We start from the raw sequence: 14,621 nt of genomic DNA, 5'->3' as shown, positions 1-14,621 counted from the left end.
CCGGATCGCTACCAGAGGCTTACCGACTGCCGTATGTACCGGGGGGGGGGGTCCCGATCGGAGCTCTTCTTCAGCTCCGTGGAGCGATCGCGAGGGGGCGGCTTGAAACTAATAGCCGCGCCCTTATCCCGGATCGCTACCAGAGGCTTACCGACCGCCGTATGCACCGGGGGGGGGGGGGGGGGCGGGTCCCGATCGGACCCCCGACCCACGTCTAGGCAGCGACGTACGGGCACCTGTCCATGCCATTTTGCCGACGTATGTGTACATGCGGCGGTCGTTAAGCGGTTAAGGGGAAAAAAGTGCGCGTTATACGCCGATAAATACGGTAAATATGACATAAAAAAAATCCTTTACAATCACTTTAAATATTATTGATTAGAAAAATAGAAAATGAACAAAAACAGGAAAATAAGGTAAAGAAGGAATGAATTAGAGCTTACAAGGTTAATAAGTGGATTAGTAGGAACAATTTTTATTTTTCAAAAAGCTGTTTAAACGTCTCAGGTTGCTTTTATTGACATATTATGTTTCTTGAAGCCCTTCCTTGTACCGTAAACTGCAGATGAAGGAAACGGAGTAAATGCAAAAGTAACGATTTTGCTTTGTATCAGTTATCTGGCTTGTGAACATTGTTTATAAACGTTGTATCAGAAGGTCCCAGCTGCAACTGCAAGCTTGCTTTCACGAGGCAAATACCTGCAGACAATGGAGTTCATCTTTACCGTCGCTCTTCCAAAAAAAAACTTTCATTATAAAATAAAAAAACACTGGGCTAGATTCAGGTAGGGGCGCGCAATCTAACGGCGGCGCAGCGTTCCGTATTTACGCTACGCCGCCGTAACATACAGGAGAAAGTGCTGTATTCACGAAGCACTTGCTCCGTAAGTTGCGGCGGCGTAGCTTAAATGGGGCCGGCGTAAGCGTGCGTAATTCAAATGTGGAAGGGGCGTGTTTTATGTAAATGTATGATGACCTGACGTGATTGACGTTTTTTACGGGCGGCGCATGCGCCGTCCGTGTACATATGCCAGTGTGCATTGCTTCCAAGTACGGCATAACGACGTATTGGTTTTGACGTGAACGTAAATTACGCCCAGCCCTATACGCAAACGACGTAAAATTTTCAAATCGCGACGCGGGAACGACATCCATACTTAACATTGGCTGCGCCTCCTAATAGCAGGAGCAGCCTTACGCCGAAAAAGCCTTAACGCAAATGGCGTAAAAAACTACCGCCGGGCGCACGTATGTTTGTGAATCGCCGTAACTAGGTAATTTGCATACTCTACGCCGAAAACGACGGGAGCGCCACCTAGCGGCCAGCGTGAGAATGCACCCTAAGATACGACGGCGTAAGAGACTTATGCCAGTCGTATCTTAGGCTACAGTCGGCGTATCTTGCTTTCTGAATACAGAAAGTAGATACGCCGGCGCTACTTAGCAATTACGCGGCGTATCTATGGATACGCCGGCGTAATTGCTCTCTGAATCTACCCCACTGGCTACCTTTCCACCGCACTGGGCTAGATTCAGAGAGAATTTACGCCGGCGTATCCGTAGATACGCCGCGTAAATTCAAATCTGCGCCGGTGTATCTTCTTTCTGTATTCAGAAAGCAAGATACGCCGACATTAGCCTAAGATCCGACTGGCGGAAGTCTGTTACGCCGTCGTATCTTAGGGTGCATTCTCACGCTGGCCGCTAGGTGGCGCTCCCGTCGGTTTCGGCGTAGAGTATGCAAATTACCTAGTTACGCCGATTCATAAACGTACGTGCGCCCGGCGGTAGTTTTTTACGTTGTTTGCGTAAGGCCTTTTCGGCGTACCGTTGCTCCTGCTAGTAGGTGGCGCAGCCAATGTTAAGTATGGACGTCGTTCCCGCTTCGAAATTTGAATTGTTTGCGTCGTTTGCGCAAGTCGTTCGCGAATAGGGCTGGATGTAATTTACGTTCACGTCGAAACCAATGACGTCCTTGCGACGTCATTTGAAGCAATGCACACTGGGATATGTACACAGACGGCGCATGCGCCGTTCGTAAATCACGTCAATCACGTCAGGTCATCACATATTAGCATAAAACACGCCCCCCATCCCACATTTGAATTACGCGGGCTAACGCCGGCCCCATTTACGCTACGCCGCCGCAACTTACGGAGCAAGTGCTTTGTGAATACAGCACTTGCTCCTGTAAGTTGCGGCGGCGTAGCGTAAATACGATACGCTACGCCGCCGTAAGAAGGGGCACAGCTACGTGAATCTAGCCCACTGTTTTTAGGTTCTGTTGCACAACATACAAAGGGGCCGGATTCAGGTAGCCCTGCGTAATATTGTGCGGGCGTAACGTATCTCCGATACGTTACACAGCCGTAAATTAGGGCGCAAGTTCCGTATTCAGAAAGAACTTGCGCCCTAAATTACGGCGGCGTAACGTATGTGCTCCGGCGTAAGCCCGCCTAATTCAAATTTGGATGATATGGGCGTGTTTTACCTAAAATTTCGTGTGACCCCACATATTTGACGTTTATTACGAACGGCGCATGCGCCGGCCGTGAACGTATCCCAGTGCGCATGCTCCTAATCACGTCGCAAATAGTCAATGCTTTGGACGTGAACGTAATTTACGCAAAGCCCTATTCGCGAACGACTTACGCAAACAACGTAAAAAAAATTAAAATTTGTCGCGGGAACGACGTCCATACTTAACATCGGCTATGCCTCATATAGCAGGAGTAACGTTACGCCGGAAAAAACCTTAGGCAAACGACGTAAAAAAAATCCGCCGGGCGCACGTACATTTCTGAATCGGCGTATCCAGCTCATTTGCATATTCTACGCTGAAATCGACGGCAGCGCCACCTAGTGGCCAGCGTAAATATTGCACCCTAAGATACGACGGCGTAAGAGACTTACGCCAGTCGGATCTTAGCCTAATTTCGGCGTATCTTGCTTTCTGAATACAGAAAGAAGATACGCCGGCGCAGATTTGAATTTACGCGGCGTATCAATAGATACGCCGGCGTAAATTCTTTCTGAATCTGGCCCAAGGTGTCCTCCTGAATTCTGACCGTTTCTTGGTTTTGTCTTTGGCTGTCATGAATGTCCATCCTGGTCCTCATTATAACTAATAACACTTTTATGGTAAGTGCTGCTCTGCTCCTGCACGCTCTGCCCTATCACTAATCTTCGCCTCCTCTCTGCTCTTCTCTCTTCTCTCTAAATTGCTGCCTACCATGGGAACTTCTAGCCAATCACCTGTCTCCGCAAGCCCTGAAGTGGAGGGAGTACAGGCGTCGAAACCCACTGGGCCTTGAACGAGTTCACGGGCTGGCGGGACTGGCCGGCAGCCTGGACAGGAGGCAGGAGACGAAAGTAACCAAGAGGAACCACTTCTTCGACTTTCCCGGCAGTATCAATGGCAACCATTTGCGGTTTCATGGTGCGGACTGATGGATTGTCATGTGACCAAGGAAAAACATGGGGGGGGGATAGGAGATTAAAGTAGAACTCTAAACCCACCTATTTGACTGTTTCTCAAACAGTAATGCCCCGTACACAGGGGTGTATTTAGGTTTTGTGCTGCCCTAGGCCTGACGAAACTCGCACACCCCCTACTTTATATATGACGCACCCCTTCCTGTCAAGACTACACCCCTTCCTTTTTAAGACCCGCCCTGTCATTTTTATGGGATGAGGACAGAGGGACGCGGTGGGATGAGGACAGAGGGACGCGGTGGGATGAGGACAGAGGGACGCGGTGGGATGAGGACAGGGGGACAGGGTGGGATGAGGACAGGGTGGGAGGGGGGCAGAGAGACAGGGTGGGATGAGGACAGAGGGACAGGGTGGGATGAGGACAGAGGGACAGGGTGGGATGAGGACAGGGGGACAGGGTGGGATGAGGACAGGGGGACAGGATGGGATGAGGACAGGGTGGGATGAGGACAGGGGGACAGGGTGGGATGAGGACAGAGGGACAGGGTAGGATGAGGACAGGGGGACAGGATGGGATGAGGACAGGGGGACAGGATGGGATGAGGACAGGGTGGGATTAGGACAGGGGGACAGGGTGGGATGAGGACAGGGGGACAGGGTGGGATGAGGACAGAGGGACAGGGTGGGATGAGGACAGGGGGACAGGGTGGGATGAGGACAGGGGGACAGGATGGGATGAGGACAGAGGGACAGGGTGGGATGAGGACAGAGGGACAGGGTGGGATGAGGACAGGGGGACAGGATGGGATGAGGACAGGGGGACAGGATGGGATGAGGACAGGGGGACAGGGTGGGATGAGGACAGGGGGACAGGGTGGGATGAGGACTGGGGGACAGGGTGGGATGAGGACAGGGAGACAGGGTGGGATGAGGACAGGGGGACAGGGTGGGATGAGGACAGGGGGACAGGGTGGGATGAGGACAGGGGGACAGGGTGGGATGAGGACAGAGGGACAGGGTGGGATGAGGACAGGGGGACAGGGTGGGATGAGGACAGGGGGACAGGATGGGATGAGGACAGGGTGGGATGAGGACAGGGGGACAGGGTGGGATGAGGACAGAGGGACAGGGTAGGATGAGGACAGGGGGACAGGATGGGATGAGGACAGGGGGACAGGATGGGATGAGGACAGGGTGGGATTAGGACAGGGGGACAGGGTGGGATGAGGACAGGGGGACAGGGTGGGATGAGGACAGAGGGACAGGGTGGGATGAGGACAGGGGGACAGGGTGGGATGAGGACAGGGGGACAGGATGGGATGAGGACAGAGGGACAGGGTGGGATGAGGACAGAGGGACAGGGTAGGATGAGGACAGGGGGACAGGATGGGATGAGGACAGGGGGACAGGATGGGGTGAGGACAGGGGGACAGGGTGGGATGAGGACAGGGGGACAGGGTGGGATGAGGACAGGGGGACAGGGTGGGATGAGGACAGGGAGACAGGGTGGGATGAGGACAGGGGGACAGGGTGGAAAGAGGACAGGGGGACAGGGTGGGATGAGGACAGGGAGACAGGGTGGGATGAGGACAGGGGGACAGGGTGGGATGAGGACAGGGGGACAGGGTGGGATGAGGACAGGGGGACAGGGTGGGATGAGGACAGAGGGACAGGGTGGGATGAGGACAGGGGGACAGGGTGGGATGAGGACAGGGGGACAGGATGGGATGAGGACAGAGGGACAGGGTGGGATGAGGACAGAGGGACAGGGTAGGATGAGGACAGGGGGACAGGATAGGATGAGGACAGGGGGACAGGATGGGATGAGGACAGGGGGACAGGGTGGGATGAGGACAGGGGGACAGGGTGGGATGAGGACAAGGGGACAGGGTGGGATGAGGACAGGGAGACAGGGTGGGATGAGGACAGGGGGACAGGGTGGGATGAGGACAGGGGGACAGGGTGGGATGAGGACAGGGGGACAGGATGGGATGAGGACAGGGGGACAGGGTGGGATGAGGACAGGGGGACAGGATGGGATGAGGACAGGGGGACAGGGTGGGATGAGGACAGGGGGACAGGATGGGATGAGGACAGGGGGACAGGGTGGTAGCAATAGGAGGAAGGAGATGGACAGCCGCACTCCGAAATAACTTTTCAAAAAAGTTGTCTTTTATTTTCAAGCAGGAACATGCATAATCACCACAACCATAAACCAGGACAGCCGACTAGTTTCGCACTCTTGCTAGTGCTTAATCATGGCTTAAGAAACCTCGGAAATACTCTGTTCCTGAGCTTTCCGAGGTTTTCTGAGTTCAGCTGAGCTGTCCTCGGGCCTTACTGAGTGTTTACGAGGCTCTCCGGTGCCCCCCCACCTCTGGCTACATGCGGTATTGCATGCCACTGAAGTCAATGCGGAATGAATTATTTTCGTTTCCATTGACTTCTATTTGATATGCGATTACTTTGAATTACGAGCATTCTCCTGGAATGGATTATGCTCGTAATCCGAGGTTCCACTGTAAATGACCAATGTTGAAGGTTGGCAGGGAATCCCCCCCATCGCCTAACAATCATTTTAATTTGGCCCTGAGGTCAGGGAGTGAGGTGGCAATATGGAACAAGATTAATAAAAAAAATGCCTCACCTATAATAATATGCCAGAGAGATTTATCAATACTTGCTATAGAATGTAAAGCTGTATAATGAGGGCAGATGCCCCCGCACCGACTCTCGCTGTATATCTCGGGTTCTAGGTCTCTTCCTATCCTCCTGATGACCTTCATCATTCTTATACGTCTAATTATTAATTCCTCTCCACAGGAAAGCCTTCGTCTCTCAGTTCCAGTGATTTTTTCCCGGATTATTTTTCCGTCACAGAGCGCCCCCCGGCTGAGTTCTGTCTGTCTCCGGATGGCAGCACCGAGTCTGTCTCCATCGATCTCCTACAGAAGAGAGGTGAGTGGTTCAGTCATATTCTGTGTCAGAGGACCTGACTTTTATTTTATTTATTTGACAAAGAAACTGCAATATTGTTGGTACATATAAAAAACCCAAAATAATCAGCGACAATCCATATTGAAGGTACACATGGAAAGGTTTGAGACTTTAAATGTGGCTCATGTCTATATGAGCCTCCATCCCTGTTCGTTGCACATAGGAGAGGTTTGGCACTTTGAGTGAGGTGGGGGGGGGGGGGGGGGGGGGGGTGCCGCAAACACAATCTTGGTATAATTATATAAACAAGATGATGCACATAAAAAACGATCTTTATTAGATAGTCTGTCGTTAATCGGTAACCATGTTGCGACATGATGTAACTGTTACTCAATATTCCGTACATACTCGAGTATAAGCCGACCCATATATAAGCCAAGGCACCTAATTTTACCACAAAAAAATGGGGAAACTTATTGACTCGTGTATAAGCCTAGGGTGTCCATCTGCATCCCTCACTGTGCCTCACTTTGCCTCACTGTGCCCATGTGCATGCCTCACTGTGTCCATGCCTCACTGTGTCCATGCCTCACTGTGTCCATGCCTCACTGTACCCATGCCTCACTGTGCCCATGCCTCACTGTGTCTCACTGTGCCCATGCCTCACTGTGCCTCACTGTGCCCATGCCTCACTGTGCCCATGCCTCACTGTGCCTCACTGTGCCCATGCCTCACTGTGCCCATGCCTCACTGTGTCTCACTGTGCCCATGCCTCACTGTGCCTCACTGTGCCCATGCCTCACTGTGCCCATGCCTCACTGTGCCCATGCCTCACTGTGCCCATGACTAGACTGACGTTTAACATGGGAGTCTATGGAAGGGGTGCCCAGGTTTGAAAAATCCTTACTCCCCAGCTGTAGGTCCCCTGAACAAAAAACTTCCAGACCCTTATCTGAGCACGCAACCTGGGAGGCCGCAGGAAAAGAGGGGGGGACGAGAGTGCGGCCCCCCCCTCTCCTGAACCGTACCAGGCCATATTCCCTCAACATGGGGAGGATGTCCCCATGTTCATGGGGACAAGGGCCTCATCCCCACAACCCTTGCCCAGTGGTTGTGGGGGTCTGCGGGCGGGGGGCTTATCGGAACATTGTACCCCTACCATTTCACAAAAAAAGTGTCAAAAATGTTAAAAACCACAGTACACAGCTTGGGACGTGTCCTTTATTAAAAAGAAAAAAATTCCAGCGATGTAAATCCATTCTCGATCTCCAGTGAGGGTACGAAGAAAAAAAAAACACTGACACGATCTTGCCCCCATGGGAGGCATCCAGCGAATGACGCTCTCCAGCCTGACAGCTCTTATATACAGTAGCTGCGTGCGGACCCTGCCCCCCTCTGATGCAACAGAAGTTTCCTCCTTGTAGAGGAAGAGTGGGGCTACATGTGTGCCAAGTTTGGGGTCCAGGGAACCTACAACCGGCTAGTACCAGGTCCCCAAATTCACTGAAGAAATTACCATTTAACATTGGAGTCTATGGAAGGGGTGCCCGGCTTTGAAATATCGGTGCTTCCCGGCCATAGGTCCTCCGAACAATAAACTTTGCACACTTGTAGAGGAAGAGTGGGGCTATTTGTGTGCCAAGTACACCGGAACCAGGTCCCCAAAGTCCGGGAGATCAGGCGCCAAAAGATGACTCGAGTATAAGCCGAGGGGGGCATTTTCAGCACAAAAAAATGTGCTGTCGGGTCCCGGCAATACAGATAAAAGTAATTGAAAAAAAACGGCAGGGGTCCCCCCCCCCAGTCCATTACCAGGCCCTTTGGGTCTGGTATGAATATTAAGGGGAACCTCAAACCAAAATTTAAAAAAAAGAATGCGTGGGGTTCCCCCCAAATTTCATACCAGGCCCTTTAGGTCTGGTGTGGATTTTAAGGGGAACCCCATACCAACATTTTTAAAAAATGGCGTGGGGTTCCCCCCAAAAATCCTTACCAGACCCTGGCAGGTCACAGGAAAAAAAGGGGGGGGTGAGAGAGCGTCCCCCCCTCCTGAACCGTACCAGGCCACATGCCCTCAACATGATGAGGATGTCCCCATGTTGATGGGGACAAAGGCCTCATCCCCACAACCCTTGAACGGTGGGTGTGGGGGTCTGCGGGCGGGGGGGCTTATCGGAATCTGGAAACCCCCTTTAAACAAAGGGAACCCCCAGATCCCGGCCCCCCCTATGTGAATTGGTAACGGGGTACATTGTACCCCTACCATTTCACAAAAAAGTGACAAAAATTGTAAAAAAAACACACACACAGCTTGGGTCCTTTAATAAAAAAGAAAAAAAAATCCAGCGATGTAATCCTTCCAGGACCCGATGATACACGCCGCCACGATCAAAACAGCCTCCATAGGAGGCCCCGCGTTCTCCCCCCCCTCTTTTCCTGCGGCCTGCCAGGTTGCGTGCTCAGATAAGGGTCTGGTATGGGTTTTTGGGGGACCCCACACCATTTTTTTTTAATTGACGCAGGGTTCCCCTTAATATCCATACCTGACCTGAAGGGCCTGGTATGAATTTTGGGGGGACCCCCACGCATTTTTTTTTAAATTTTGGTTCGGGGTTCCCCTTAATATTCATACCAGACCCAAGGGGCCTCGTAATGGACTGGGGGGGGGGGGAACCCATGCCATTTTTTTTCAATTACTTTTCTCTGTATTGCCGGGAGCCGGCAATTCATTATAGCCGCGAGTAATTTTAAATGGCTTTTTTTCCTTGAGAAATTACACTTTGTGCAGAGACAGTTCTAAACACAGGAAACATGGGCTACTTTACAGGCATACTATACACCCCCAGGTACGAAATATAAAGGAATATTTCACTTTTATTGTTTCACTTTTAGCATTACAAAAATCACTGCTCCTGAAAAAACTTCAGTTTTTAAAACTTTTTTTTGCATTGATACATTTCCCCTGGGACAGGACCCAGGTCCCCAAACACTTTTTAGGACAATAACTTGCATATTAGCCTTTAAAATGATCACTTTAGATTTCTCCCATAGACTTTAAAAGGGTGTTCCGCGGCTTTTCGAATTTGCCGCGAATGCCCCAAATTGTTCGCAATTCGGCAAACAGGCAATGTTCGAGTCAAACTCACGTTCGACCCGAACGAAAAGCTCATCCCTTTTATCAGTAGAGGGGTCACCAGCAGAAGGAAGGAGGTCCTGATTCCTCTATATAGATCTTTTTATCACTAGAGGGGTCACCAGCAGGAGGAAGGAGGTCCTGATTCCTCTATATTTGTAGATCGGCGGTAGTAATTAATTCCGGTGTATTATTGACCTGTGCGATGCATTTCTTGTCTCCTCAGGGCTGGTGAAGGCCGTGAATATTGCCGTGGACCTGATCGTGGCTCACTTTGGCACAAGCCGAGACCCCGGAGTGAAGGTAATGTGGCAACACCCTGGAGACCAAAGTTTTCCACTATTAACGTGCATTTGAATTTTTTCCGTGTTATTCAGACAAGCACATTGGAGGTGCGTCCAAACAAGGTGTGCAACATCTATCAGTTCATTGTCTTTAGAAAGCAGTCCCAGCCGGAGGAGATAGTCCTGTCCCCTGCCAGCAAGGTGCAGAGAAGGAGCCGTGGTCTGTGGGTGGAAGCAGCGGTATCTCTGCAGAGGTCTGACACACCCCCAGCTAAATCATAGCTGGAGCTACAGTCCCTGGCTCCACCCCTTTCATTGGGGACTGTCACTGACTGGAGGACATCCGGTATTCTCTAGTTCTTTCCCCCCCAGCCTGACAGTCCCTGGCTCCACCCCTTTTATTGGGGACTGTCACTGACTGGAGGACATCCGTTATTCTCTAGTTCTTTCCCCCCCAGCCTGACTGTCCCTGGCCCCACCCCTTTTATTGGGGACTGTCACTGACCGAAGGACATCCGGTATTCTCTAGTTCTTTCCTTCCCAGCCTGACAGTCCCTGGCCCCGCCCCTTTCATTGGGGACTGTCACTGACTGGTGAACATCCAGTATTCTCTAGTTCTTTCCTTCCCAGCCTGACAGTCCCTGGTCCCGCCCCTTTTATTGGGGACTGTCACTGACTGAAGGACATCCGGTATTCTCTAGTTCTTTCCTTCCCAGCCTGACAGTCCCTGGTCCCGCCCCTTTTATTGGGGACTGTCAGTGACTGGAGGACATCCGGTATTCTCTAGTTCTTTCCTCCCCAGCCTGACAATCCCTGGCCCCACCCCTTTTATTGGGGACTGTCACTGACTGAAGGACATCCGGTATTCTCTAGTTCTTTCCCCCCCAGCCTGACTGTCCCTGGCCCTGCCCCTTTTATTGGGGACTGTCACTGACTGGAGGACATCCGTATTCTCTAGTTCTTCCCTTCCCAGCCTGACTGTCCCTGGCCCCGCCCCTTTCATTGGGGACTGTCACTGACTGGAGGACATCCAGTATTTTCTAGTTCTTCCCCCCCCCCAAGCCTGACAGTCCCTGGCCACGCCCCTTTCATTGGGGACTGTCACTGACTGGAGGACATCCAGTATTTTCTAGTTCTTCCCCCCCCCAAGCCTGACAGTCCCTGGCCACGCCCCTTTCATTGGGGACTGTCACTTACTGGAGGACATCCAGCATTGTAATGGTCAGGGGTTAACACCGTTTACGATATTCCATTCCACCAACCCAAGACAGCTTATCCCACACTCCAACAATCCAGCAGACACGATTCATTGGATCTCCCCCAGAAACGAGACACACACAGCTCTGTCTCTGGTTCCAAAACGAATGAACACTTTAATGGTAAACTCAGCTCTTCTTATACCGTTAGCAACCAAATATGGACAATGACTCAACTCCACCCACAACATGACACAAGGAACTTCAATACACATTCCGTTAGATAATGACATTCAGATGAGCTAATTACTAATCATTACCCAGACGTTCTGACTCCACGACAAGCTGTTCTCACCTGATACACAATACACAGACGTCTGACCTTTAGAGGGTGCTAAGTCACATTCCACATCTTATCATCAATAGACTTTCACACAATACAGTGTCATTAGCATACACAATGAAATATCTTAGGAGCCAGGCATAATTAACACAATAGACAATAGAATGCAATCACAGCAAGCTTTCCTCACTACAGCCAGGTAGCTGGAGGCGATTAACATCAATTAACATCTTAACAGTAGCAGACTTAATTAGCATCTCAACAGTCTATGTTCCACATTGAAGGATACACTCTATTGACCTGTTGGGGTCAGAATGAACAACTTGTAATATTTCAAGATATCCTGTAATACATGAATTATCATTACTGTCCCATCTCATGTAATTCATGATATAATTTCTCAGTCATCCTATGCCCCTATTGGACATAGGATGACCCTAGACCCCAGAGTCATTAGTGAAGCTGGCACAGGAGTACCCCGCATCCTTCAAAAGTCTCTGGGTATCACGGGCCATTCTGTTACAAGCATCATCTAGTACAGGGGTGTCCAAACTTTTTTCAAAGAGGGCCAGATTTGATGGAGTGAACATGCGTAAGGGCCGACCATTTTAGGGGAGGGACGAGCGCCCACAGATTACATACAGGAGAATCTCACACAGAGAATCTTTACACAGCAGCCTCTTTAATACAATGTCCCGCCTCCTATGATAGACAGAGTCGTCCAATGGCAGCCCAAAAGACGACACTTCCTTTTACAGATGCCGCCGGGTAAACAGGAGATTCTCCTGTATGTAATTTGACAACAGTTATTTTTTTGTGAGCTGGCGCCATCTGGTGGTGAGCCGTTGGTATTACAAGTTATTACCACCAGATGTGTAAGCTGGCGCCATCTGGTGGTGGCCGTTGGTATTACAAGTTAAGCATTACAAGTTAAACAGCAATTCTAATGTAATTTTTCACTATTTTTCACTGCCATCTTCTTCCCTCTAATTAGAACCCCCAAACATTATATATATTTTTTATCCTAACACCCTAGAGAATAAAATGGCGATCGTTGCAATACTTTGTCACGCCGTATTTGCGCAGCGGTCTTACAAGCGCACTTTTTTGGGAAAAAATTACACTTTTTTTAATTAAAAAATAAGACAACAGTAAAGTTATCCCCATTTTTTTTTAATATTGTGAAAGATAATGTTACGCCGAGTAAATTCATACCCAACATGTCACGCTTCAAAATTGCGTCCGCTGGTGGAATGCCGACAAACTTTTACCCTTTAAAATCTTCATAGGCGACGTTTAAAAAATTCTACAGGTTGCATGTTTTGAGTTAGAGGAGAACTAAGGATAGAATTATTGCTCTCGCTCTACCAATCGCGGTGATACCTCACATGTGTGGTTTGAACACCGTTTACATACGCGGGCGCTGCTCACGTATGTGTTCGCTTCTGTGCGCAAGCTCGTCGGGACGGGGTGCGTTTTCTGGCTCCTAACTTTTTTAGCTGGCTCCTAGATTCCAAGCAAATTTGTCAAACCCTGGTTTATATCCAAATTACCAGGGGGGCCACATTAAACTGTAACGGGGGCCGCAATTGGCCCCCGGGCCGGACTTTGGACATGCCTGATCTAGTACTTTCCTCCCCAGCCCGACTGTCCTTGGCCCCACCCCTTTCTTTCACTTGATTTCAGTTCTGTGCAGGCCCAGCGTCTGGGAACGCCCACTCCTCCAGACTGACAAGACATTTTTGATATTTGCATAACTCCTCCCAGAAGCCCGCCCACTACAGGTATCAGGAGGACTGATCGCTCGGGGTGCTGTGATGATTTCAGGAAGCTCCATGTACAGCAACCATTCTGGCCCCTCCCACCAGCCATGATCTGTAATGTATTGCTTAACCACTTCCCGACCCGCGTATTGTAAATGTACGTCCTCTTTTTAAACATGGATATCTCAGTAACGGCAGCAGCTGCTGCCACAACTGAGATATCCATGTTTTCAGTGGGCGGCCGTGTAAACGATAACGGTGGTCTCCACGGCGGATTCACCGCGAGATCGCCGTTATCGGTGGCGGGAGAGGGCCCCCCCCCCTCCCGCCGCTTTTCCGCGCCCTCCGCCGCTTACCGGAGCCGTCGGTAGCGGCGGAGGAGATCCGATGCTGCCGCCTGGAGAGTGAGGACTTGAGTGAGGGCAAGATGGCCCCCACCCGTCCTCATAGCTCTGCTGGGCGGAAGTGACGTCAAAACGTCAGTCCCGCCCAGCCTCTTAAAGAGACAATTTTTTTTTGTCATTTTTTTAAATGACAAATTTTCCTTTTTTTTTTTCTTTCTTGCATTTAAGCCTAAATATGAGATGTGAGGTCATTTTGACCCCCAGATCTCATATTTAAGAGGACCTGTCATGCTTTTTTCTATTACAAGGGATGTTTACATTCCTTGTAATAGGAATAAAAGTGATCATTTTTTTTTTTTTATATTTTAGTGTAAAAAATAATAAAATCAATAAAATTAAATAAGAAAACAAAAAAAATTTTTTTTTAAATCGCCCCGTCCCGACGAGCTCACGCGCAGAAGCGAACGCATACGCGAGTAGCGCGCGCATATGAAAACGGTGTTCAAATCACACAAGTGAGGTATCGCCGCGATCGTTAGAGCGAGAGCAATAATTATAGCCCTAGAGCTACTCTGTAGCTCAAAAAATACAACTTTTTTAAACGTCGCCTATCTAGATTTTTAAGGGTAAAAGTTTGACGCCATGCCACGAGCGGGCGCAATTTTAAAGCGTGACATGTTGGGTATCATTTTACTCGGCGTAACATTATCTTTCACAATATATAAAAAAATTGGGCCAAATTTATTGTTGTCTTATTTTTTAATTCAAAAAAGTTAATTTTTTCCAAAAAAAGTGCGCTTGTAAGACCGCTGCGCAAATACGGTGTGACAAAAAGTATTGCGATGACCGCCATTTTATTCTCTAGGGTGTTAGAAAAAAATATATATATAATATTTGGGGGTTTTAAGTAATTTTCTAGCAGAAAAAACTGTTTTAGTCTTGCAAACACCAAATCTGAAAAACACCTAAGGTCTTTAAGTGGCTAGAGAAGTCCAGAGTCCCAGTAATGACCTTGCCGCGTCTAAAGTAAGGTATGTGCTGAAAACAGAAGAAGGAAGGAGCCAAGGGAAGGCAAAATGGAAGTAGAACTGGGAGCTCTTTAGAGGAGCACAGAGGGAGGGTGCTGTGATGTTTCCAGCACCCTGAAAGCCCCTCCCACCAGCCACAGTCTGCCTGCATTCAGGGG

General features: G+C 49.8%; 1 protein-coding gene across 4 annotated transcripts in view; it reads left to right on the top strand.

The window, feature by feature from the left end:
- RUSC2 (RUN and SH3 domain containing 2) overlaps positions 1-14,621 on the top strand; it is a 121,073-nt gene that overhangs the window by 71,250 nt on the left and 35,202 nt on the right. For 2 of the 4 annotated variants that reach the window (XM_040336009.1, XM_040336010.1), the window contains exons 4-6: positions 3,248-3,439; positions 6,259-6,393; positions 9,732-9,808. In XM_040336009.1, the coding sequence (XP_040191943.1) occupies positions 3,248-3,439; positions 6,259-6,393; positions 9,732-9,808 (404 nt within the window). The remainder of the gene's footprint in view (positions 1-3,247; positions 3,440-6,258; positions 6,394-9,731; positions 9,809-14,621) is intronic. The other 2 variants (XM_040336011.1, XM_040336012.1) reach the window with 2 other exon arrangements.

Source organism: Rana temporaria, chromosome 1, assembly GCF_905171775.1.
Source record: "Rana temporaria chromosome 1, aRanTem1.1, whole genome shotgun sequence".
In the NCBI taxonomy this organism is placed as follows: Eukaryota; Metazoa; Chordata; class Amphibia; order Anura; family Ranidae; genus Rana; species Rana temporaria.
Note: the sequence above shows the minus strand (reverse complement) of the source record. Positions and strands in the feature narration are given on the sequence as shown.